Genomic DNA, 26,052 nt, shown 5'->3' with positions numbered 1-26,052 from the left:
TGCAACCCAACCCTTGTGGTTAACAGCAAGACAACCTCTGGTTTGTTTCCTGCCCACTGTGCTTGAGAATAGAGTAGTCTTTTATGCAGCATGCCCTAGCACACTGCTCATTCATAAACTATGGTTTCAATGTGTCATGTGAATCATGACACTGACTGGCACCATGTTACAATCATTTTGGTTCCAGGTTAAAAGTTAATTGTTTTTGCAGGCATTTTTACATTTTAGAATTGGCTTTATAGTCTGCTTGGCTTGTTTTTACTTTCCTCCATGACAATGATGCTTTGAATGATAACTTTACTATTTTTAGGGTATTTTATTCCTATGTTCTGTTTTGTAAGGCCTTTGTATACTGCCCTCGTATATTTATAATGGACAGTTTAAAATATTTTTAGTAAACAAGTAAACAAATTTCCATCACCTACAACATAAAGGAGAAGGGCAAAAGTCTGATGCTCACACTTGCTCATTCTAAAACTCCAAGCCATTTGGTTATTACACTTCAACTGGCCATTATTTTTTGAAAGAATGTCAAATCCTGCCAACAGATGGTATCAAACAAAAAACATCTTCTAGAATTAACAGAAGCATGACACAGTTTTAGTGGAAAGTGTGAATTTCAACACTTAAAGTAGTTAAGCAGTGAGGGTAAGTATAGTTTTGAAAAGCTTATGCACATGCCTGTTTGCCTGTGGCTACCCACGTTTTGGGCTTCTTCCACTCGAAGCTTTATATTATCACCCATTGGCTAAAACAGGGAGCATCTTCCATGCACATACAATAATCCTGACAAGCAAAGCTTTACAGAGTAGAAGTCCCCTATCTAACACAATACCTACACTTTGTAAATCTGAAAGCAGACACATTTCTCCATTGGTAAAAGGCCTTAAAAATGCCAGCTACGATTGGGTTCTTTCCCACACATTTAATTCCTACCCAATATATCTTTCTGATGGTTACAGCCTTATATTTTGCCTTAGTAATAAATAAATAAGTAGCTCCCTAAAACTTGAGAACTGTCCAAAATCAGCACAAGACCTTTCTATTTAGATGGTATGAACTGCCAGGGTTTTTATTTTTAAAGAAATAAATACATAGACACTTGCACAGTTGTTTTTCACTAAGTATACATAGACATAATTATAATAAATTCAAATGAAGATTTTAAAAATATTAATAGCACAAATTATATTATTCATAAAAAGAGCAAGCAACTGAAGAAATACTAAGGTTTTGTCACTTTCTTTCTCTGCTTTTCTTACAGAGGAAGCTGGGGGAGGCCTAGAGTTATTGTTTGCAATCCATGCATCTTAGATGTTCCAAACACAGAGATATTGCGGGACGGTCCTGTGAAGTTCATGTGTACACTTCTGTGTTTAGAGTTTGAACGTGAAATAAAAGTTTTGCAAAATCTCGAAGAAGCTGTCTTTATTTTGTCTTTGTTGAATGACTGGAAAGTGAGAGCTTTAATATAGCTGACCATCTTAATTGTCTAGGCCTAGTCTACTATCACAATGATCTTGGCTCAAATCCATCTGAATTGGGGTGCAAAACGAACATATAAATTTAATAAATAATTAAATGGAAAATCCTCACACTCAATGACTTGCATGCAAACTGGCTATATTTTTTAAAATGTTTGGAAACTAAAAATAAACATTTTTCCACAAAGCAAGCCAAATCTAAAACAACCTTTGATGCTAACTTCCCCTGCTTCAGTCAGATGCTCAGCATACACACTGCAATGTTCTGTCGCAAAGCCCCACATAGTGATTTTAGTTCTCCAAGGGTCATTCTTTATGCAACTAAAATAGCATCCATGCACCAGCATGCCTGTGAGAAATGACACATTTACAGAAGTACAGTTTTGCTTTTTGTTTTGTTTTTCCTGGGAAATCTCCCCATTCCCCCAATCTTAATGGTGCAATGAGGATTGGGCATGCTTATAAACTGAAGGGATAAAAATTGTAATTTTTTTTTAAATGGATAACTACAAATTATCAGTAGTTGCTTTGTACTCTGCATTCTTGAAATAAAAGAGGAGACAGCTATTTTTCAATCTGCTGGCAGAACTTTAAAAGATGCTTAAGCTTTGTAGTTTCATGAAGTCCAGGCCTTCTATAATCCTTTTAAATATAGTCCTGATAATTCGCTTAAAAAAAAATAAAGTCGGCCACTCAAGCCCAGCATTCTGGGAGAGCAGAAGGAAGAGGAGAGTAACAACAGTGAAGTATTCATGGCTAGATGTTGCCAACATTCTAACAGCAATCAACAGCAGAGGCTCAGCAGGGGCTCTTCTATACACAGAAGGCCCTATCATCTTACTTTCTCCAAAACAGCTTTCTCCCTAGATCATGAAAATCAATAAGGTTTTTGGCTATCAGATTTTTTTTAAAAAAATACATTATTATAGCAGTGTGCAATATAGGTTCATTATAACCATTTTTTAAAAAAAGACAAAGAGAGACACAGGCAGAATAAAAAGGCTGGAATGGATTTGCAGCTTCTGCATGTGTTCCTTTCTGGAAGCAATGTTGGGGTGACTGGCTCCAGCAGGAGTAGTATGGGAAGAGGAGGGTGTGACAGACACCCTTCACTTAAGCTCAGTAATGTGACCACTACTGTAGGTGTGTTTTAGATAAATCTTTGCCTGTATTTCCTCAGAAGTTTTTCAATTAACGGTTCATGATAGTGTTTATATTTACCAGCAGCAATATATTATAATTAGGTGAAGGAGAACCCGCAAACACTTAACCCTCATTCAGAACATCTAAATAAGGATAAGGTACTTTTAGAACAAAATTTGAACTTTGTTTACACTCCAAGATGTTATACTGTAGATTAATGGTTACTTTTGACAGGTACAAAACTGTTTCAAACAGAGCTTTTAAGTTTGTTTTTTTAAAAATGATTTAAACCTGTCACTAGACATAAATTCTTTCTAGGATGACTATTGCCTTACACTACCCCATAAAACACTTCCAGCCCTTCTAAAGTCCTGACCTTCCCTCCAGGCAGACAGAACCTTGTCTGTCCGCATACAATCTCTATCTCTAACTGACAGTCAATTCATTATCTGTCCTCACTGACATCAACCCTTTCTAATTCCACCCAGATAGTCAGAGACCCCTTCCGCCCACCCAGACAGAAAGTCCCTATCTCCAATCCCAGGTCCCTATCGAACCCACAGACAATCTCTGCCTGCATTCTCTCAGGCAGTCCCTATCTGGATCTTAAATTCCACTCTCCCTCTCCCCCATTGGCTGACTGACTTGCCAGCTCCCTCTGCCTGCCCTCAGATAGATCTGCCCTGCCTCTGGTCAGCTCAACATGGGTCTTTTTCTCTGCATGAAAAATGTCCTGTTTTGGCTTCTTGGCCGTTCTTTCATGGTTGCTTTGTTAGCTTTCTGCCTCTTTATCTTTTCTTTGCTATTTTCTTTTACCCATTTATTAAGTTGTGGGTTGACATAGCAGCCGGCACAGCGATTTCTTCAAGTAGCTCTTTATTAAGGTAAGCTGGAACAGAACTGACTGTGAACAGCTCAGCCGGCCTGTATTTATAGGCAGCCGGCTGTCAACATTGTAACCACCATAGCCCAGAGTTCCCGCCTAAAATAACTGCCGCGGACCTGAGTGAAAACTATCTACAGACCTGAGTGAAAACTATATACAGTATCCCCCTGTTGGCCCAGGGTGAAACTACACTACATAACACCCCTCCCCACCGAGATAAGGCGTTAGTTACAATCGTAATGGTTTCCTTATATACAGCACTACGCGTAATGGTTCAATTAGGCACAAAAGCATATCGGTTACATTTCCCATACTTAGACCAACAGTGATACCTGTCCAACAACATAGTCCTTTAAATAAGTTGGGCGCTTGGAAACTCTGCCAGACCGCCGGGGACTGGTAGCCAAGTCCGGAGGGCCACACAGTTCTCGCTGAGGCTGTGGTGCGACCCTAGGTGGCGTTGGAACCAACTCCCCTGGATCCGCTGCTGTGGGTGGAGCCTCCGCAAGTGGAGTGGTCTGAGTCTGTTCTGAAACGGCTTGGTTCGGCTCCACGCTGGCAGTTTGCGAGGGAGGTGTAGGTGGGGCCTCGCCATCTGTACGTGTCTCTTCTGGAGCCGCAAGCGCAGTTGGGGGCACCTCGGTAGTGTCCAAGTCGCCAACCCTGCGCCTAAGCTGGTCTATGTGCCGTCGCCACAAACGTCCGTCTTCGAGTGCCACCTGGTACGAGCGAGGTCCAGTGACTCCCACTACTGTGGCTGGCACCCAAGGGATGTCCCCCACATAGTTCCGGGCAAAGACCTGGTTTCCTGGGACAAATGACCGTGGTGCGTTGGCACAGCCTGGGGGTTCAGCCACGGCAAAGTCTGGGTGTAGCCGGTCGAGCGGTGACCTGAGGCGGCGGCCCATAAGCAGTTCAGCAGGACTCCTCCCTGTGGCCGCATGAGGGGTGATGTGTTGCACGAACAAGTATTCGGCGACCCGCTCATGCCAGTCTCCCCGGTCCAGGCGCGCCAGTGCCTCTTTTGTCGAGCGCACCATTCTTTCCGCTTGCCCGTTGCTGGATGGATGAAAAGGTGCCGTTAGGGCATGGCGGATGCCCAGTCCCAAAAGATACCGCTCAAACGTGCCTGACGTGAACTGCGGTCCGTTGTCAGAGACAAGGACATCAGGACACCCATGCGTTGCAAACAGGCCTCGCAGCACCCGGATGACAGCTTCGGTAGTGGTGGAGGGCATCAGGGCGACCTCCAGCCATTTGGAATAGGCGTCCACCACTACCATAAAGGTCCGGCCGTGAAAGGGGCCAGCCAGATCGATGTGCACCCTCGACCAGGGTGTCTTTGGCGTCTCCCAGGTGTGTCCCTTAGCTGCCGGTGGTGCAGGCCTCGACTCTTGGCACGCTTGACAGGCGGACACCCAGGCAGTGATGGCATCGTCCATATTAGGCCACCAGACGTAACACCGAGCCAACGCCTTCATTTTGACAATTCCCGGGTGGCCAACGTGCAGAGCCTCCAGGACGCGCTGACGGAGTCCCTGGGGAATCACGATGCGGTCTCCCCACAGCAGACAGCCGCGATGAGCTGAGAGTTCATGTTGTCTGGTTGCGAAGGGCTGGAACTCCGATGCAAAAGGCCCTTGTGGCCACCCCCTCCACACCCAGTTGAGCACCCGGCTGATGGTGCGATCCTGGGCAGACGCGGAGGCCACAGTGGCAGCCGATACAGGCGCTGCCGGAAGATCCTCAATCAGAAGGAGCGATGAAGCTGGAGCCGGGTCTTCCACAAATGCTGGAAGAGGGCAACGGCTGAGGGCGTCGGCATGGCCCATCGATTTCCCCGGGCGATGGATGAGCCGGTAGTGGTAGGCAGCCAGGAAAACAGTCCATCGCAGCATGCGTGGTGAGAGGACCGGTGGAGTTGGACGATCACCGGCGAGGAGGCCCAGGAGTGGCTTGTGGTCAGTGATGAGGTCAAAGGTCCTGCCATAGAGGTATTCATGGAACCTCTTCACTCCAGCCACAAGTGCCAATGCCTCCTTGTCGAGCTGGCTGTAATTCCGTTCCGTCGGAGATAGTGTCCTGGAAAAGTAGGCGAGCGGTGCTTCTCTTCCATCTGGAAAACGGTGACTAAGGACAGCACCGATGCCAAAAGGTGAGGCGTCGCAGGCAAGGACCAGCGGCCTGGATTCACTGTACTGTACCAGCACACTGTCTGAAGAAAGGAGAGCCTTGACCGCGTTGAAGGCCGCCGTCTCCCGATGACCCCAGGCCCAAGGCGTCTTAGTGCTAAGGAGTCGGTGAAGAGGCTCAGCCACTGTGGCTTTGTGGGGCAGGAACATGTTATAAAAGTTCAGCAGCCCCAGGAATGCCTGCAATTCCGTTTTGTTCTTTGGGGTGGGGGCCTGCTGGATAGCGCGGATCTTGGATGTGGTTGGATGAAGGCCGGAGGCATCGATAAGATAGCCCAGGAACTCTACCTGTGGAACGGCAATCTGGCACTTCTCCCTCTTTACCTTGAGCCCGGCCTCCTGGAACCTGGTCAGCACGGCACGGAGGCGCTCGAACAGCTGCTGGTGTGAGTCTGCAGACACCAAGACGTCATCAAAATATGCTACCACGCCAGGAAGCCCTTGCAGGAGACGCTCCATAAGGCTTTGGAAGATGCCAGGAGCCACACTCACCCCAAACTGCAACCGGCGGCAACGGAATGCCCCCCGGTGGGTGACGATCGTCTGGGCTTCAGCAGTGGCATCATCGACTGGCAGTTGTTGATAGGCTTGGGCAAGGTCCAGCTTAGCGAAGACCTTACCCTCACCCAGGGAATGCAGCAGGTGTTGGACAACAGGAACCGGATAAGCGTGCTGCGGAAGTGCCTTGTTGATCGTGCACTTGTAGTCAGCGCAGATTCTCACCGACCCATCTGGCTTGACAGGCGTGACGATGGGGGTTTCCCACTTTGCGTGGTCAACCGGCTCCAAAACTCCTTGGGCGATCAGTTTGTCCAGTTGTTCGTCCACCTTAGCCTTGAGCGCAAAGGGAACCCGGCGTGGCTTTAGCTTGATGGGGGCGACTTGTGGATCAAGGCTAAAGGAGATGGGCGTACCTGTATATTGTCCCAAGGTGCCATCAAAAACCTCGGCAAAGTCTTTGACCAGACCCTCAGTCTCTGCGTTAGAGATGCAGTTGATGCCGGTGACTTCCAGGCCGAGGGCATCAAACCAGTCTAGCCCTAAGAGGCTTGGCCGCTGACCTTCGACCACCACCAACCGGAGCAGGCCCGAAAAATCCTTGAAGGCGATCCGGAACCGGCCAACGCCTACCACGGGAACGTCGTTTCCCTGGTAGTCTCTCAGGTGTACGCGGTGAGAGTCGAGTTGCCTTTTGGACACTCTGGGTACCAGTCTTTTGATGGTGCTCCATGACACGATGGACAGGGCAGACCCGGTGTCGATCTCCATGTCACATGGAGCTCCTTCAGCTTGCGTCGCGTAGGCGAGTTGGTTTGGCCAATCGTGGTTCCAGACGGGCAGCGGCAGTTGGTGAGAGCAAAACAACTTTCCTTGGCAGACTGGAGTGAAGACTTGAACTTGCGAGTCGATGAAGGGGGGGTGTCAGACGGAGCCGATCGGCAGACCTTAGCGATGTGGCCCCTTCTGGAACACTTCCTACAGATGGCGTCTCTGAATCGACACTTGGCACGGGAATGGTTGCCTCCGCCGCCAGCACATTCCGGTTGGCCCTTGGACTTCTGTTGGAACTTCCTGCGCTCCCGCTTTGTCTGGTGCACGTCATCGTCTTCACTGGAGGATGCCTCATCACTGCTGGCCTCTTCATGATGCACCGGAACTGGCTCCCTAGCAAGACGCGGGCTGCTGGACTTGCGGATCTCCTGGGCGGAGCGTTCAGCAGCTTCTGAGGCCACAGCCTCCTCAATGGCTTTCTGTAGCATGAGGTCTGGCTTGGCTAGGAGACGTCGTTGCAGATGGATGTCCCGGACCCCGCAGACGATTCGATCCATCAGGGCATCGTCTAAGTCTCGGAACTCACAGTGCATTGCAGCCTGTCGCAGGGCGGTGGTGTAGTTGTTGATTGACTCCCCCTCTGCCTGGTTCCGGTGGTAGAACGCATGGCGGGCAGCAATCTTGGACGGCTTCGGTGCGTAGTGGTTGCGGAGCTTCTCTTGGATCGTGTCCCATGGTGTTGCCTGGACTGCTTCAGGCGCAACCAATGCTCGGGCCGTCTCAAACACCTCAGGCCCACAGAGGCTGAGGAATAGGCCCCGCTTCCGATCCGTTGATACTGCTGTCAGCTCGTTGGCTTGGAGGTAGCAGTTGAACCGAGCGAGGTAGGAGTCCCATGATTCAGAGGCTGGCGCAAACGGCGGTAGAGGCACAAGTGAAGCCATGATTCCGATGCCGACGTGAAGGGCGATAGATGGAACACAGCGCTCTAGCCAGAACAGTCAGCTCTGAATTGGTTCTGCCCAGTGATTTCGCTCAGTGATTTCGCTCAGTGATTTCGCTCAGTGATTCAGCTTAGTTCAGAGGCTGGCCGCATCTGGCTGTGCTCTGATGTCCATCTATCCCATCCTCGTCGCCAGTATTAAGTTGTGGGTTGACATAGCAGCCGGCACAGCGATTTCTTCAAGTAGCTCTTTATTAAGGTAAGCTGGAACAGAACTGACTGTGAACAGCTCAGCCGGCCTGTATTTATAGGCAGCCGGCTGTCAACATTGTAACCACCATAGCCCAGAGTTCCCGCCTAAAATAACTGCCGCGGACCTGAGTGAAAACTATCTACAGACCTGAGTGAAAACTATATACAGTATCCCCCTGTTGGCCCAGGGTGAAACTACACTACATAACACCATTATTCCGTTTCTTCCTTTGTTGAAATAAACAGAGAAAAATTCCTGGCTACACACCCCAAAGAAATGTGCTACACACGCCTATTCATATAATATGAGTATGTCTAATGAGTAGGCCCTTTTGGAAATGTGTTAAAAGAAATAACAAGCATACTGAGTTATGATCTCCTAAGAGATGCTGAGATAATAATATTTGCATACCTTAAGGCCTGAGAAATGACAGTTCATTTAATGGACAGCAGCAAAAATGATTTGCCCAAAATGGATAAGCTCTACAGACACTGTGATATTGATTATCCGGGATATGGCATATATCGTGAAATTAAACAACTTCATGAGACAGATAGACTGATTAGCTTATTATTTCAACAACAAAAAAGCTCAATTTTTCAAAAAAGCACAAGATCAAATTAACCCAGTTTTTATTCCAGTAATTTTATGTGTAGCAAAAATACATTTCATATTTGCACCATATTTGCTTGTAATTTTTAGCATTTTAATAAGCCTGTAATAATATTCTTTTTATGACATTTGTATATATTAAAACAACCACGGTTATTTAAAGATTTAAGCTGATCTGTATATTTATATCTGATATTCTAAAGTTCTCTATGGACCAATCCATATAAAAAGGATGAAATGAAGAGAGATCAAAGCCAAGATTATGAAGGTAATTGGACATAGACTACTGAAGTCTGCATCAAAGGAATTAAGAATAATCATACTTGGATGCCGCATTTGTTATCCACAAGTCATGAAACAGTCTCAAAAGGCTCAAATATATAAATGGCCGCATCTCACTCTATTCATTTTACTTCCAGCAAAAGAAATATTTGAATTTGTTTGATCTGTCATGCAAAAATTCACAACCATATTAGTTGTAAGTAAACAGAATAAAAGCTGAGTGCCTCATAAAAGGCATACTACAAAAACAAAAGAACAAACTCAAATATCACCAACCTTTTGACATAAAACAAGCCACATAAATAGTACCTGATTGGAAGACATATCTGGCTAAGCCTTGCATCAACTCTGCTGGCCATGTCGGTGGTGCAGATTCCCCGGTTTCACGCTTAAGTCGAAATGTCAGTTCAAATCCAAAACCACTTGGTCCGTCTGATCCAGTAAACCTGGATGAAGTTAATGACAAAAGGTTTCACAACAATAAAGCATCATAAGCAGATGAAATTATGATGCCACTATGTCCTTCATTCCTGGTGTAAGGGAAAACATTAGAAAGAACCCCCAAATATGTCTCAGAAAATGACATCAAAATCTGTTCAGGACCAAGATTTAATTATCCCAGATCCTACCAAGATCTAAGCTATAATGCCTTCCCCAACTTATTTTCTTATTTATTATCTTATTTATTATTGTAAAATGTTATCATGAAAATAAAGTCAAGGCATGGAATTGTATGGATGGATCATCTACTTTTCTCTCTCACACATTTGTATTTCCTATTCTGTTTATATTTACCAAACATGTTTGCCCTGCATTCCAGGCTTTGCCAACTACCATGATACAGAAAATAAACTGCGACACTCTACAAGTATACATCTATTATTATTTCTATTCATTAACCTATAAAAAAGATACAATTAAAAGGGAGCATTTAGAACTGGCTGGTTATATAGCATAAGCTGCTCAAATGTTATATACAAAGCATTGGAAACAACTGGGAATACCAGTGAATAAATGGTATTAATAAAATGTGGAAGGATGCTGTAATGACTAAACCGACCAACTACAGAAGTCTGTGAGAAAGATGCTAGACATCTGAATTAAAGGTAACTCCCCACCTATGCGGGGGTTACGTTCCAGGCCTACATGTGCATAAGTGAAATTGCATAAAGTGGGGAGCACCCTCTAAACACCTTTTTAACGTCCTCTCTGATGCTCTCTCTCCAATATGAACCAAAAATACTGTATGTAAAAATATCCACAACTAGAATTGAAGCTATGGGACTAGCACATGGATAGGCAACCTAAGGCCCAGGGGGCAAATCCGGCCCAATCACCTTCTAAATCTGGCCCACGGACGGTCTGGGAATCAGCATGTTTTTACATGAGTAGAATGTGTCCTTTTATTTAAAATGCATCTCTAGGTTATTTGTGGAGCGTAGGAATTCGTCCCCCCCCAAAAAAAAAATATAGTCCGGCCTCCCTACTGAAAAAGTTTGCTGACCCCTGGACTATCAGGAGGCTCTGGGACTGACACATCAGCTGTTAGGTGGGGAGGCTGAGCAGCATAAACAAAGCCCCGCTGCACCTCCAATCTCTTCAGGGTTTCCTTTGCCCTCACTGATGTCCACTTCAGGCTCTGGGGGGGGTGGGGGGGTCTCCTCACAAGCCATGAGCACTCTTCAGCTCTCTCCTGCCATTTCTGGGTATGAATTGAATAATTTGATGGTTTCCTGGCACCGCGCGTATATGCAGTTGCGCGTAAGTGGGGGGACACCTGTCTTTATAATTAGGTGGAAGCCATACAACTTTATACCCAGAATGATCCCCTGACTGCAATACTGTTTCAATTAAATATGGGGGGGGGGGAGATAGCAATTAACCACAATCTTTGTAAATTAAGAAATCTGATTATTCAGTGTCATGTGACACCTGTATTTCAGAACATAGCCTTCTATTTTGTATTTGTGAATTGTTATCTGAATTTTTTTGTAAGAATGTCAGATAGTTTTAGAAGTAATATATATGATTATATGCAACTAACTATGGAAGGCAATCAGCAAAGACATGTATGGGTGGAATAAGCTAAACTTCTCCATTATAGTTATACTCACTACTGCTAAAATGATAGCACTTTCACGTCTTACGTTTTTATTTTAAACTTGGCCAGTAGAAATCACATCAGCACATCTGAGTCCTTGGCAGAAAGGATAATTGTGTTCCTATTTCAATCTAAACATCCACATATTTTTAATGCCTTACTATATGTACCCCCACATTCCAGCATCTAGGGGGTTCACAACTACTCCTTGTATTATAAAACACATGATTCTAGTTCACTATAACTAGACATAAATAGATAATGAAACTAAAAGTGGGTGAGTATGGAGACATTCCTCTAAGTGTCTATCTGTTTTTAAAACACAAATTTTGATCTCTACAAATTTTTGATCTTTCTCTTTCCATTAACAGGCCCCCCAAGATTCAGGCTTTCTAATTCAAAGTTAAAGCTCTTTGCCAAAATGTATACATTCTCACTTTAGTAGGTAATTTCCCCCACATTCCAGTGTAAAAGAACTACATTATTTAAAGAAAGATATGAGGTAACTCTTTCTCACTGGACAGGGGGGAAAGTATATCACATATTTACTTTAAAGCAAGGAGTACTTACATGTAAACATATTTATGAAGATGACCACTGGCGGGGGGTTGGGGGGACGTAACTGTTTATGTGTAACTATGCCACCATTCCAATGAGCAAAGTACAAACAGCACTTCAGGCCAATTTTCAGTGTAATCTGAACTTTGTTTTCAGAAGCTAACACAGTGCCAACATATACACCACTGAAGGCATTAAAACAGGCCAGGAGCCTTTTCAATTAGCCAATCCCAATTCAGCTAGTAACGTCTGCAGTACTTTGCATGCTAGTGTGTCCCAATACCACAATATGCTGCTAGAACATGAAAACTGAAAATTAAGCTGGACTTGTCACACTGCCAAATTACATGAAACCAATAACTTTAGACATTTACTTTGCACTATTTTTGCTCTCTTGGACTCAAACTACGTATTACATGAGATTTTTCTCTCAGCGCTGTTTATTTTAATCTAAAGCTGCATGCCCCATGCTGCCCAAAGGGGGGGGGGCAAGCAGGGAAGAAGAGGAAAGACTGCTCAACTCTTTCTTCACTGGTCCTTTTCTAGTTTAATGACCACCCTTCCTATAAAACTGTTTTTTTCATTTATGGGTGAGAAATGCAGATAACCATATAGGTGAAAGAGAAACTTGGGAAGAATGATTTTGAACTGGTTAAGGTTAACAGGGGGAAGAGCCTTAACTGTTCAGTTGGCCAGGTTTTAACTGAGTTTGAACTATATCACCTGGTGTCCACTTCAACCATGTTAGATGGCCTGGATTCCTACCTTTGGTTTTTATTTCATTTTTTTTTAAAGGGCAAGTCCCTAACCAGAAATATAATGCAAAAGAGGCAGGGACAACTCTGCTCATCATTCTGAAAGAAGCATGTTCCCTGCTTACTTTCATTGTGCTTAAGTCAATGAGGGAAGCAGTGCCAGACATGTAGGCACAGGACACATTCACATGTACCATGAAGAAGCCAACAGTGCTTCTTTGTTCACCCCTGCTCAAAATGGGGAGAAACAAACCATGATACCTGGGCTTAGTGTGATGTGCAAAATAGTTAGCATGGTTCATTTTACTCAAACAAATCACAATTGGTAAGCCAACGCTGGTTTGCTTATGCTGATCCCTGGTTTTGAAGCAATGCTAAGCCAGGAGGTTGCTGTTTGTTTCTCCCAAGCACAAGTGGAGAGGAGTGAAGTGACCAAGATCAGCTCATGCAAAGTTTGCCTTCTGCAGCTTTGTATGACATGCAAATGCAGTCACTAGTGCCAATGTGAAATTTATTCCAAATGCATCTAACATGTTTGGAGATGAAAATTCCTAAGGAAGAGGAGGAAAGAGTTAAACCCCTCTCTCCATACCTGTGGCAACCTGAAGATAAGTTGCAGAGTTGGAAGGGACCCTGAGGGTCATCTAGTCCATATTGTTAGCAACTCCTCAGAAAGGCTTAACAGATTAGGACTCTGAAGACAGCATGTGTAATTGCTGTAGGATTAAGTTTGCTTTTCAGTTTATAATAAGCAAGAATAATTTTCCTTGCAAAACTCTTGCTTCTGTGACCTATCACACACTGGTGCAATATCACATTTACTACAATTCCTGGGGGACTATGTTCAAGATCAGACAGTATTCAACTTTTCAGTATCCAAACTAATAAGTATCTCTAATATTTTTTCAATTAGTCTTACATTACATAATATACAAACCACACTGGAATTGTTTTTATGGAATGTATGTAATTCACATATATAAAAACAATTAGTTCCATTTAGTTCATCTGGCTGATGTCTGTTCTTTGCCAAAGGAGACAGAGAGAGATCTGGTAATGTTGCCTTCCTAAGCCTCACAGAGAATGCTATAATTAGTCAGTTCAGTGACCTGTTGCAAGAAGGAACAGGATTTTTCCCATTCCTACAGAGCCCATGAACAGGCACAAATTAATCAGAAAACAGGTAATTAGCAGTTTTGGAGGCTCGGAATATTGAACAATGTAGAAAACAAGCAGGATCCAGCTCGGATTCACCCAACGCAGGATAGAAATAGTTAGGAGGAATGATGCAATGGGGACTAGCTTGTGAGAGCACAGGTCACACACATCAGCCAAATCTCCCAAAGACCTTGAAGAACTCAGTGAAAGGGGAATTGGGATTCTCAGTTCTAACCTAGAATGCGCAAGTCAGGAGTTAACAAAAGTGCCAAAGTGCTAATGTCTTAAAAGAAAAGAAAATGCACTCGACATTTGTTAGCTTTACTGTTCTTGAACAGCCAGTCCTCCCTGCCCCCCACAGCACAACTACTATCACAGTACACTGGGAAACTATTTTACACTAGAAAGGAAAGAGGGTTATTCTCCAAGGAAGAACATGCAAGATATGCTGCAGACCGGCTTTGCCCCGAGCCAAACTTGGTTACATTCCTTTTATTAAAAGCAGCCTTCCTTGTAAGTTCAACTACTGTGCTGTAAACATAAAACAAGTCTCCCTCCACAGTTTTAAAAAAAATCTTGAACTCTAAAATATTTAACAATAAGGATGTGTTTTGGTTCCAGGGATTGTGTGTGAGTTTAAGCAGTGCAAGGCAGCCTCTCTGTAGGTGGCCCGTCTTTTACATTAACTACCTTAAACAAATGACATTTTAAAGCCAAACACACACAAGAAAATAAATTCCACAAGGTGGCCACGGCTTCAAGGGAGGTCTACCACCAACAGAGAACAGGAAGTATGAAAAAGTGCCTAGATGCTGTGAATGAGGGAGGCAGGATACTATTTGAGGTGTGTGGCTGAATGTTTCAAGATTTATAAAATTGCCCTAAGCAAATGTGTATGAAATGGGGACATTCATTTTCTTCCTTTTCAAAGAAAAGTAAATTACTATGGGTAAAATAGTTTGGACAACAAGTAGAGTTGTAATATTTTCTTGATTTTCTTGTTTTATCTTTTTGTAAACCACAAGGGGTGGGTCTTTTCTTTTCTTTTACAATCAAGCAGCGTATAAAATTTATGAAATAAAAGAATAAAATAAGATAAAGGGGTATTCCGGGTATTCTACACCAAAAAGGGCAAGTTAGTTGTCCTTAGTCCTAAACTGAATCAGAACTAAAGATATTGCCTCTTCCTGATATACTTAAGAATCCAATTTCAGCAATATTAATTCCACAGTTGCAAACTCCATCCTGACAAATGTACTGACTGAAGATGTTGACGTTTAAAGCTGGTGTCATGTTTGCCATTACAACATAAAGTTCTTTTGCCTAGTATTTTTGAATGAAAATGACATCTAAAAATCAGGAATAATTCATGTCACTACAGTGCTTTTAAATAAATTTATTTATTTAGATTTAAACAACCAGTATTTAAGCAGAATATGAAAACCACACCCTTCTAACTAGAAGTAAGTCTGTCAACAAGGAGGCATGGGTGGGCTACATTTCAGCCTTTGCAGGATCATTAAAATATAAAATTAAAGTTAACATTCACACCTCACTTGCTACATCTGTTTGCAATTCCATTATTAATAGTGGCCTCAATTCAAGCTAGACATTCTTATTTCAAAATACAGTACTGTGGGCCTGTGTTGCCCTGATTAGTGGGCATGGTCCTTTCCTTTCCAAATAAACTTCGCATCAAGGAGCTGATTCTAATGGCATTATGTTGCTAGCAACAGGGTAACGAATTAAATTAGTTGATTAACTGAAAATATTACCAACCTAAACCAGTGGCTTCAAGTTACAAAAAGGAGATTCAGACTTAACATCAGGAAGAACTTTCTAATGGTAAGAGCTATTGAACAGTGGAACAGACTCCCTTGGAAAGTGATGGATTCACCTTTGTTGGAGGTTTTTAAGCAGAGGTTGGATGGCCCTCTGTCATAGGTACTTTAGTTGAATTAGGTTCCCCTTCCAACTCTATGATTTTGTGATTACCTCAAAGCCTAAGGTAAAGGGACCCCTGACCGTTAGGTCCAGTCGTGACCGACTCTGGGGTTGCGCACTCATCTCGCTCTATAGGCCAAGGGAGCCGGCGTACAGCTTCCAGGTCATGTGGCCAGCATGACTAAGCTGCTTCTGGCAAACCAGAGCAGCACACAGAAACGCTGTTTACCTTCCCACCAGAGAAGGTAACTACTTGCACTTTGACGTGCTTTCGAACTGCTAGGTTGGCAGGAGCAGGGACCAAGCAACGGGACCTCACCCCATCGCAGGGATTTGAACCGCCGACCTGCTGATCGGCAAGTCCTAGGCTCTGTGGTTTAACCCCCACAGCACCATCCGCGTCCACCTTGAAGCCTAGTTAGTGCCTCTGCATTACCTCAGAGCCTGCTGGATCAGGCCAATGGCCTATGGAGTCCAGCATCCTGTTCTTACAACAGCCAACCAGATGCCTGTGGGGCTGTGTCCTAGAGGCTTGCAGGGTGTTGGATGGGCTGAAATGCAGTTTACTCCAGATCAAATAACTTGTGCCACCACTGTACTGTTTGCTATAACCAGGCCTCTCTGACAGTTTTCTGTCAGTGTGGAATATGTCAGTGTGACATAAGGTTAGCCCAGCACCCATTCATCTGAATCCCCTATTGTCACAGGGCCAAAATGAAACATAGTACGCTATATCCTAACCAACTACATATTTAAATAAAATGTTAACAGATATGAAGCTACAGTTTAAAAGGTTGTATGTAACCAACCCATATTCAGTGCAGACCAATTTAAGTTGTATTCAAAACAGACCCACTGAAATCAATGTACTTATTTCATGTTAGGTTCACACTTCATAAAGTAGTATACAGTCCATGAGCACCACAGGCACGCTAAGTGAACTGATTTTAATGGGTCTACTCAGAGTATGACCAATAACATTGCCCTGACAGTCTATGCTGCACAAAATAGAGGAAGTCTTCAGGACTGGGTCTCACTAGCAACACAGGGGACAGGGGCAGGGCAACTAGTTGTAAATGCTTTAGAAAAGTTGTCCTTAAATGGCTGTAGCTGCTGTTTTAAAAGTATTAAATAGGGGAAACACATGTTTACATTTAAAATACAAGTCATGGAATACTTTTATACACACATAATTCACCCTGAAACAGCACAGGATCAAATTATGCTCATTCTGTAAATGGGGAAAAAGCAAGAACAGACAAGTATTTCTTAGTAAAAACTAACGTACATCTTCACCCAGAAACTATCTGCATGTTGTTCTGCCATGTTTTAACAATTACACACGGTATGAACTTGAGAAGGGCAGCTCTGACAGTCTGTTGCAATGCAAAAAACAAAAGCATGCCTTTGGTGCTCATGGACTGTATACTACTTTATGATGTGTGAACCTAACATGATAGACACATAGAGGTATAAATGGGAGAATTGTAAACAGCAATGCCAAAGGCCATAAAGTGTTACGGGAACTTTAACATTTCCATGGAAAAGTAAGCAAAGTGACTATTCACAATAGCAGTAATTGGCAATATTATAATCCTTCCTATGCTAAATTAACACCTACAGTGGGAGATTTTCTCTTAAACCCTGAACAAATAAAATAAAAGACAGCCCCATTCTATCTTTGTCACATAAACCTACTTTTTTTAAAATAAATATTTATTGAATTTTCACAAATTATAAAAACACACACAATACACAATACAAACATACACACACAAAAACAAACAAACATGTATAATTTCAAATCCTTTTTTTTCTTAAACCTTGCTTCACCGACTTCCCCATACCTCCCCTTTCTGCATTCCAATTTCCAAATTTGTTTCAGCAAATCCTCCCCCTTAATTTTATCCAATTGTTTCCTTTTCTTCTCTTTTACTTAATCTTTTTCAGCTGTAATCCCTTACTTTCTATAACCACAACATTTTAACACTCATTAATTCATAAACCTACTTTTTGTATGTATGCATGCATGCTGCTTCTATCACATTTCTGTCTACTACAGAAAGCCACAATCCACAGAAAATGGGAATTATTAAAAACTTACTCATGTACTCTGTTATCACCATACAAGTCACTCAATCCAAAGCTTACATAGTGCCAGTGCTCAGGAACATTCTGGGATGGACTCCCCAAATTCCTGTACATACTGACGTAGTCCAGAGGATCAGGTCCACCTAACCTATTTGAAAAAAAGGACAAGAGTAAGCTGCAGGTCAGTATTAGAGATGGGGGTGGTTTTCAGCAAATGCATTTATCAACACTCAATATCATTAAACCCACTTCCTTCTGAAAAAACTCATGGCACACAGGCAAGAACTTTGCCCTGCTGTTGTTCTCCTAGATCTATGTTGTTGCCATGCCTTCAAAGCATCTCATATATTTTGTTTTATTACCAACATTTTAGTATTTTTGTTTACTAAATTAAAGGCAAGTCTGAAAATATACTGCATGTCTCACAAGACAAAATGCTTCTTTTTCAAAAGGAGCAGTAAAAATGAAAATTCGTATACAAGAGCCAGTCCCTTCCAATACAAGATGGAAAGGTCAGAAAGTTTTTTAAAAAAACATTTACTATATATTTAAAGTGTTTCTCCAAAGTAAGTCATTTGTCTCAATTAATGTTCACAAAACAGAACTACAGAAAATATTACTTAAAAAAAAAGAAACGTCATAATGCAAGCCCTAATTAACTTCAGAAATGAATAACATAATTTCCCACCTAAGCTTTCTGCTTTGAAGGAAATAATGTGGAATATTCAGCTCTACAAAATGCTATTAGGACCATCATCTGATTACATACATTTACATACAGTGGTGCCTCGCAAGACGAAATTAATTCGTTCCGCGAGTTTTTTCGTCTAGCGAATTTTTCGTCTTGCGAAGCACGGTGTCGGAAGTTTTAGAAAAGCTTCAAAAATCACCAAAAACCTCAAAAAAGGCTACCACACCGCGTTCTATGAGTTGCTCCTCGAAGTCAAGTCGCAACTGTATTAACGGTGTTAAGAAAAAGGAAACAAACTTGCAAGACATTTTCGTCTTGCGAAGCAAGCCCATAGGAAAATTCGTCTTGCGAAGCAGCTCAAAAACCGCAAAACCCTTTCATCTAGCGAATTTTTCGTCTTGCGAGGCATTCGTCTTGCGGGGCACCACTGTATAGGTAAAACCAACAGTTATAAAGCAAGAGGCATTGCTACTTTGTTTCTAAGAAGATGCAGAATTGGCAATTAAAAATAAAGTTGCCTAATTGAGGACATCTTATAATAATCAATTAAACTGTTTTAAATCAAACTATTAAACACTGAAGCCCTACTATTCATACTCATAAAAGCAGTTAGAATCAGTAGTGTTGCCAGGCATAACACCTTCTTAAAATCTGCAAGAAAATGTGCGTCAGACTATTGGTGCATCTACTGCAAGGGGGTGGGGAAAGGATGCAGGGGACCCAATCCACACAGAGTTCACCATCTGGGAAATCTAGTTGGCATCCCTGTCTGCATTCACCATTCCTCATCTAGCTAGGGCAGAAGCTGGGTGGTATAGTTATGTAGCCCTCCCCACCCAGGCCCATGCAAAGGTGGGGGGAAAGCAGGGTACCCTTGCCCGAGGGCTCAGAGGACTAAGCTGGTTGCCCCCCCCCACTAGAGACTAGCTGCTTTTTTGAGTTTATAACTTTATCTAACAAGACTCCCACCCCAGGCCTCAGACAAGCTCTGCTGCCCCCACCCACTTCTGAATAACATCTTTCTTGGTGAAGAGGAGTTCTGGAGAACGAGAAGGCTTGCTACCATTTTATGAAATTTTGGCAGGTTGTAATAAAGGTATTGCCCAACTGTGGATTTTGGAGAATATTTCTGATGCACAAACACACTTACTTTTGTTTTTTATGTACTGTAAAATAATATTTTCAGCTACATGCTGGGTCTAACCACTATTTTCTTTTTCCATGAATCCCAATTATAAGCAAGATAACTGTTCAGCATTCTCTTTGGAACAGTCACAAAGGTTAACACAGGATGTGAGGCTTCTAAACTCCCTCTACCAAAGGATTCATTTGGAAGAAAGAACATTAGCCTCAGGGACAAAGGCCATATTTGCAAGCAGCACAATGTAGCTTCAATGTGTTAAAAACATTGGGAAAGTGCTTAATCAGCACTGTTTTTGAGAGCGTGAAACTAAAGCAGAGTATGCTGATCAGACCATTCTCACTAATGAAAAATAACCCTTGCACACACTTTAGGAGACTATTCCATAAAAACACTGAAGTTTAAGTCATGAATTGCTGTGTTCCACTTTGAGAAACAAAAAGCTGAGAAGAGAGCCCTTTAAAAAAGAAAACCTGTCCTCAGTTTGATCAATCAACCCAAAAGCAGAGTGCAATCTCCTTAGTGCTTAAGTATTAGATTATATGCTATAAAATATTCAGATGGCATCTCCATTTGAAAGGGAACAGATGAGGGGAAACTAGCATCTATTACTGGTAATAGATTGAAGTAATTTTAATTTGTTTTAGTATTTTAATTCTTGTATGTTTTTAAGTATGGTTGTACATTTATCGTGATTATATTGTTTTATCTTTTTGTAAACCACTGTGAGACTTTTTAAAATCAAGTGGTATATAAATGTTATAAATTAAATAAATAATAAATCTTTGCTTCATTCCACTGGTAACAGCAAAAACTGGTAGGAACATTATTATTATTATTTGATAATTCTACTCTACTGTCTAAAGTAGTGGGAATGTTATTTGAGAATTCAGCAGCCACTGTTCCTGAAAATATTTTCGTTTTGCTTTTGCTTTCTAAGAAAAAGGCTATAATACAATGTTTAGTATACTTTCTACAGTCTTTCCCAGCTTCTGCTGGTTCACCAGCTCAGACTAGACCCCTCCTCCTTCACAAAGACCATTAGAACAGACTGCCTTGAATGCAGAAGAAGGGGCAGCATGTGAGGTAGACTGTCCTCACCACCTGCTCTACCAGCAAGGGCTGCAGACCCCCAATATCACAGAATGCTATGTTTTGCTGCGACACCTATTTATACATGCATATTATATCCCACCCTACCTCCCCAAAGAGCCCAGAGGTACTTAAACTAGAAATGTGGGAAGTGCTACACATGGATCAGGTAAGACCTGCAAGTTTGGCTAGAAGGAACTGAGATAGGTAACTGTTCCCAGATGGACCAGCCAGACGAATAAAGCATAGAGGCAGCAGTTACCTTGCCTGGCTTATCATTTAGCTGCCTCAATTGTCACAGAGGAAGGGAAAATAGGCAAACTATAGTCCATGAAAACTGGTGCCATAATAAAATGTGTTAGGTTGCAATCCTAACCCCAATTACCTGTGATAAGTCCCTCTGAATACAACAGGACTTACTTCTGAGTAGGTATTGTCAGGATTGAAATCTTAGCTTTTAAGGTGCCACATATTCTTTTAGTTCTTTCTCCCTTTAAGTAACTGATAACCTTAGGAGTCCACAGGCAGCATGTTTACAGTATGTGTGAGTGGACATAGATGCACGGTTCTTCATGACCACCAACTGAGTCATTCAAATTTCTTCTCCAGTTCTTTTTTAAAAGGTTTCCCAATATTTGACAAATTCAGGCATGGACTATGGCTCAAATGATGACTTGTTTCATGAGCTTCTTTGTAAAAGATAAATGAGCCTAAGACAGAGATCGCCTAAACATTATCCCTGTGTTCTGGGCGTTAGCATCCCATCTGAACATCACAGAATTGTAAAGTTAGAAGGGACCATGAGCGTCATCAACCCCAACCACTGCAATGCATGAGTCTTTCACCCAATATGGGGCTCAAACCCACAACCCTGAGATTAAGAGTCTCATGCTCTACTGACTGAGCTATAAAGATGCTTCATATGCAACCTTCATCTAGAGCAGTGATTCTCAACCTGTGGGTCCCCAGATGTTGTTGGACTACAACTCCCATCATCCCTTGCTAGCTAGGGATGATGGGAGTTGTAGTCCAACAACATCTGGGTACCCACAAGTTGAGAACCCCTACTCTAGAGCAAGGTGGTACAATCTGTGGCCTGATGGCTGTATGCATTTGACACACACACACACACACACACACAGCCCTTGTGATGCCTTCCAAAAGCCAGGTAAGTGAGGCACTGTGCTTTGGGACGGAGGTGTGAGGGCTCTAGGACCCTACCAGAGGCTCATGCCTCCTCCTCAACTTAGCCTTTGGGAAGGCAGCATGAGAGCTTGGTGGGGGTGTCCCCTCACATTTTGGCTTCACTTCCCTCCCCCTCCCCCACTGGTGCATGACAAGGCAGTGTGCAGCCTGCGGGCTCTGTGTCAAAGTACTCTTGTGGCTCACTTGGCATTAAAAGTTGGGCCACCCTGATCTAGATAGTTACAGTTAATGGCTGGCATACAGAGTTTCCCCATCCATCCATTTAGTTGAGATTCCTGCAATGAAGGGGGTTGAACTACCGGTAGATTACCCTTGGAGTCCCTTCTAATCCCACACAATTCTATGATCAGTTCCCACCCTCTGTAGACATGACTGGGAGCAGCAAGCAAATTATGGCTTCTCAGCAGACATACATCAACTGAAAGTGCTTTCTGCATAGGAATTTTCCAACAAGTGAAGTGACACAAGAAGATACATACAACCTGCAGGCTTCATTCCTTTTTGAAACTTATTTCTTTAAAGATGCACATCGAGAAAGAACAGCCAAAGCAACTTCAATGCTTGCAGTGTGACACAAAGCTACAACTCCCACCCCAAACCAAAGCATAAGCTAATTTCCAACTGGATGATGGGGCAGAGGGCATACAGCATGCCCATGACACCAGCTATTTCAGCATTTTCAATTTCTATATAGGCAAAGAAAGCGGTTATGAAGAGGAGAGACAACTTTACAGAAGAGCTTCTCAGATACACAAAATAACAAAATAGCTCTGTGCAAGCATCCAAAGAGATGTGCCATTGGGAGGCTAAAGAAGATGAGCATTCCAAATAAGTTTTGAACAGCATTGTCTGGGTCAAATGCTTGTCTCACAACTACTCTTCGGCAAACAGACATTTCAGACTACCTCCTAGTGCTTGCTATTTCTCATTGAGGAAGAGCAGCTCTGAGCTATGTAGGGTTACTAAAGAAGATAAAAATACCACTCCAAATCAAAGTAGCTAAGGCAACACTACTTGAAATAGGTGGAGTTTGTTTTTTAATCTACATATGGCTCTGCTACAAGCAGAATTATCCTGACTCTCACCAACATAAGATTATTGCAGTCCCTAGTTTGCATTTTATTTTGTGGAAACACAGTGAAATCCTATATATGCCTATGCAGAATTATTAATTTGTTTTAGCTTATTGAAAATTTCAACAGATTTGTCACACCCAATCTATGGAACTCATTGCTACATCAGATGCCAACAGCCTGCGGTAAAACTGCATCCAGTAAGAATTAGCAAGATTCATAGAAAGTAGTTAAAGACAACACCACACAAAATATTCTGGCATCACTAAACATAAGTAGCCAGATAATTGGAAAAGGTAATGCACACATTACTATATTAAACCAGTTTAAGCTAACTACTGTCTAACTAGGTTTCCTGTCCTGAATATGGGTATGATGGGTATCACTTATATTTGTGAATAGGTCCTCCCATTATAAAGAGTATAGATGCATGTTCTCTCAATAGCATATTTTTGACTCAACAAAGCCTAGAATCGCAATAACGACAAAACGGAGAACAGACAGCTCCAGCTGGGACATTCAAACTACAACCAATAATCCCAGCAACCCTTAACTACTGTGCCCAGAATTCCATGAGAGAAATGTGCTTTGAATGTGCTTTAAAGACATAGCATGTAAGTGTATAAGAGATGTATATAAGAGATGTGCACAGGAGATGGACATGCAGCATTGGGCCACACTAACAAATGAACATGTACACATTAAGTATCAGCACAGGTGAAGCAATTCATGTAAATTGTACAGAGTCCTTGTGTAAACAGTTGCATGCAATCATTCAGGGCACGCACAATAAGTCTTTGCCTGTCTGAAGATCAAAGAGAGCACGTGCATATATTTAACTATAGAGGCACACAAAATTAGAAAGAAGGAAAGGTGAAGGAAGGTAGAGAGAAAAAATAAAAACAGAGGGAAAAGAACACACTTCTGCAAAAAGTATTGCACAAGAATGTCATAAAGCAGTTTTAATAACAAGTGCACTATAGAGAGGCTTCCTTAAGTCTATACACCCACTTTTGCAAAACTTGCAAGCAGCAAGTGGAACACCACTCAGTACTTTATTCTACCTCAATAAAAGGAAAGTACTTCAGCTAAGTCCTCTAGCTAGTGTATTACTCATGGTGGAGAGGTATTTCACCATCCTTGATAAGGGGACTACTTATACCAAAGTTTAAGAATGGCTGCTCTGCCAACCCACCTCACACACAGGTCAAGGTTTCACCGGCCTGCTCCCTAGCAAAACCCACTTCTCATATCAACGCCGCCTCAACCCTCACCTCTTCACAGCACTGTGCCCAGATCAATGAAGGAAGCTCTGCAAAGATCACGGCCCCCTCTTAAAACTCCCTATTCCAACTGAGGCCTAAATCTGCACATCCTGTGAGGGTCGAGGACTCTGGCCAAGAGGCTGACTCCCAGCTCCTCGCTCAGAGAGATGCCGCCCTCCCTCCACCTCCGAGCTGCTGCTCACCTACCTACCTCCTCCCGCCTCAGCCCCTCACCTACCAACTCCCCGAACTAAAAGCAGGCACCTCCGAGGCGAAAAGGCCCGGGGCACCCGGGAAACCCCAAACTCTCCCACCACAAAGCCCCTCCGGGCCTTCCCAGGGACCCTCCCCCCCCCAAACCACCTCGACCTCCGTCGCCAAGTCCTGCCTCAGATACCGCCGCCGTTTCAGGGAGCCTAGATACCTCCCGGGGCCTCTTCGCCCACCCGCTGCCCCTCACCCCCCACAGCCAATGCCGACCCCACAGCATACAAGCAGCAGCCTTTCCCGGAGAAACTGCCCCAGGCCCTGAAGCTCCTTCAGGGACCCCCAAGGCCTCCCTCCCTCCCACCCTGGGAGCCCCCCCTCGCCCCCCACAGCGGCTCCTTCCTCCCCCTCTACTCACCAGTACTTGATGATGGCGGTGACCTGCAGCGGGTTGGGCTGCTCCGGGTACAGGCGCCGGCACTCGCCGTAGATGCCGTGCAGCCCCGGGGGGAAGAGCGGAGGGAAGGGGGCCGCCGCCGCCGCCGTCGCGGGGCCGGGGGGAGCGGGGGCGGCGGTCTCCATGGAAGAGCCTGCAAAGCGGGGACAGGAAGAGAGGGCGCGCGGGAGCTGCGCACCCCGCGGGGCACCGGAAGGGCCGAGCGAAGGACGGCAGCCCTGCCCCGCATGCACAGCCCAAATGGTCGCTCCCAACTCCCTTCGCGACCCCGGCCCCGAGCGGCGGCGTCCCGCCTCCTCCCGCCTTGACAGGCAGGCGACTTCGCCAATCCTAAACCTAAGGGCCGACGCCGCGTTAACCCCTTCCTGAGGCACAACCCTGACACCTAGCGACGCCCAGCTGCCATTGCAAGACGCCTTTCTGCCCGGAGGAAGAGGGAGGGCTGAAGGGGAAGGAAGAGTCGCCCGAGCTTCAAGCTCAGCCAGGCTGTGGGAAAGCAGGGTTTTGTGGCAAAAATTGGGAGAAGGGTGTTGCGGTGTGGGCTCCTCTTGGTCTGAAGCCCCTTTGTCATCTGCTCGCTCTCTTCTATGGAGGTTGGTAGTTGCTCCCTTGCTATATGGGGACTCCGCGCGACGCCAAAGTAGAGGCGACATGAGGTCATTTCAGGATAACAAGCATCAATGATCATGCTTTTATTATTATTATTCCACCCTTCCTCCTTCAAAAGAACCTTGTGAGGTTGGTTAAGGCTAAAAGAGTGACAGGTCCAAATCCACCCCCAGGTGTTATCCAGAATGAGTGGGATTTGAATCCAGGGTTTTTTATTATCATTCTAGTATGACACAGTAACTTTAGAATCAAGCCATCTGTCTCTTAAAAATGATTTAAATTAATTGATCCTTCAAATACATGCTTCTCTATTTTATTTATTTCACGTGTTTGTATACTGCTTCATTGTCAGAATTTCTAAGCAGCGTACATAAAATTAGGATGAATAAGAACAATTAAAATTCATCATAGAAACCAAAAGAAGAAAACACAACACAGGCTTGGGACAGCAACACTCAATGAAACAGTACTTACAAGATATGCTCTGTGATTGGGCTGGGATATAAGGAATCTGGTGGTCTTTAAGATATCATGGACCAAAGTTGCTAAGGGACTTGTAAATACATCAACCTTGAACCTGGCCCAGTAATATATGAGCAGCCAGTGCAAGCTTTTAAGCACCAGTATTATGTGCTGA

General features: G+C 43.7%; 1 protein-coding gene across 4 annotated transcripts in view; it reads right to left on the bottom strand.

Annotated features, from left to right (window-relative positions):
* The window catches only part of SUFU (SUFU negative regulator of hedgehog signaling), a 69,693-nt gene extending 44,219 nt beyond the window's left edge, over positions 1-25,474 (bottom strand). For all 4 annotated transcript variants that reach the window (XM_082224829.1, XM_082224831.1, XM_082224830.1 and 1 more), the window contains exons 1-3: positions 24,768-25,474; positions 17,688-17,822; positions 9,377-9,513 (exon numbers count right to left, since the gene is read on the bottom strand). In XM_082224829.1, coding sequence (XP_082080955.1) covers positions 9,377-9,513; positions 17,688-17,822; positions 24,768-25,459 — 964 coding nt within the window. In that variant the 5' untranslated portion in view covers positions 25,460-25,474. The remainder of the gene's footprint in view (positions 1-9,376; positions 9,514-17,687; positions 17,823-24,767) is intronic.
* Between the last annotated feature and the right edge of the window lie 578 nt (positions 25,475-26,052).

The sequence above is a fragment of the Podarcis vaucheri genome (assembly GCF_965113315.1).
Source record: "Podarcis vaucheri genome assembly, chromosome: 5".
Taxonomy (NCBI): domain Eukaryota; kingdom Metazoa; phylum Chordata; class Lepidosauria; order Squamata; family Lacertidae; genus Podarcis; species Podarcis vaucheri.
Note: the sequence above shows the minus strand (reverse complement) of the source record. Positions and strands in the feature narration are given on the sequence as shown.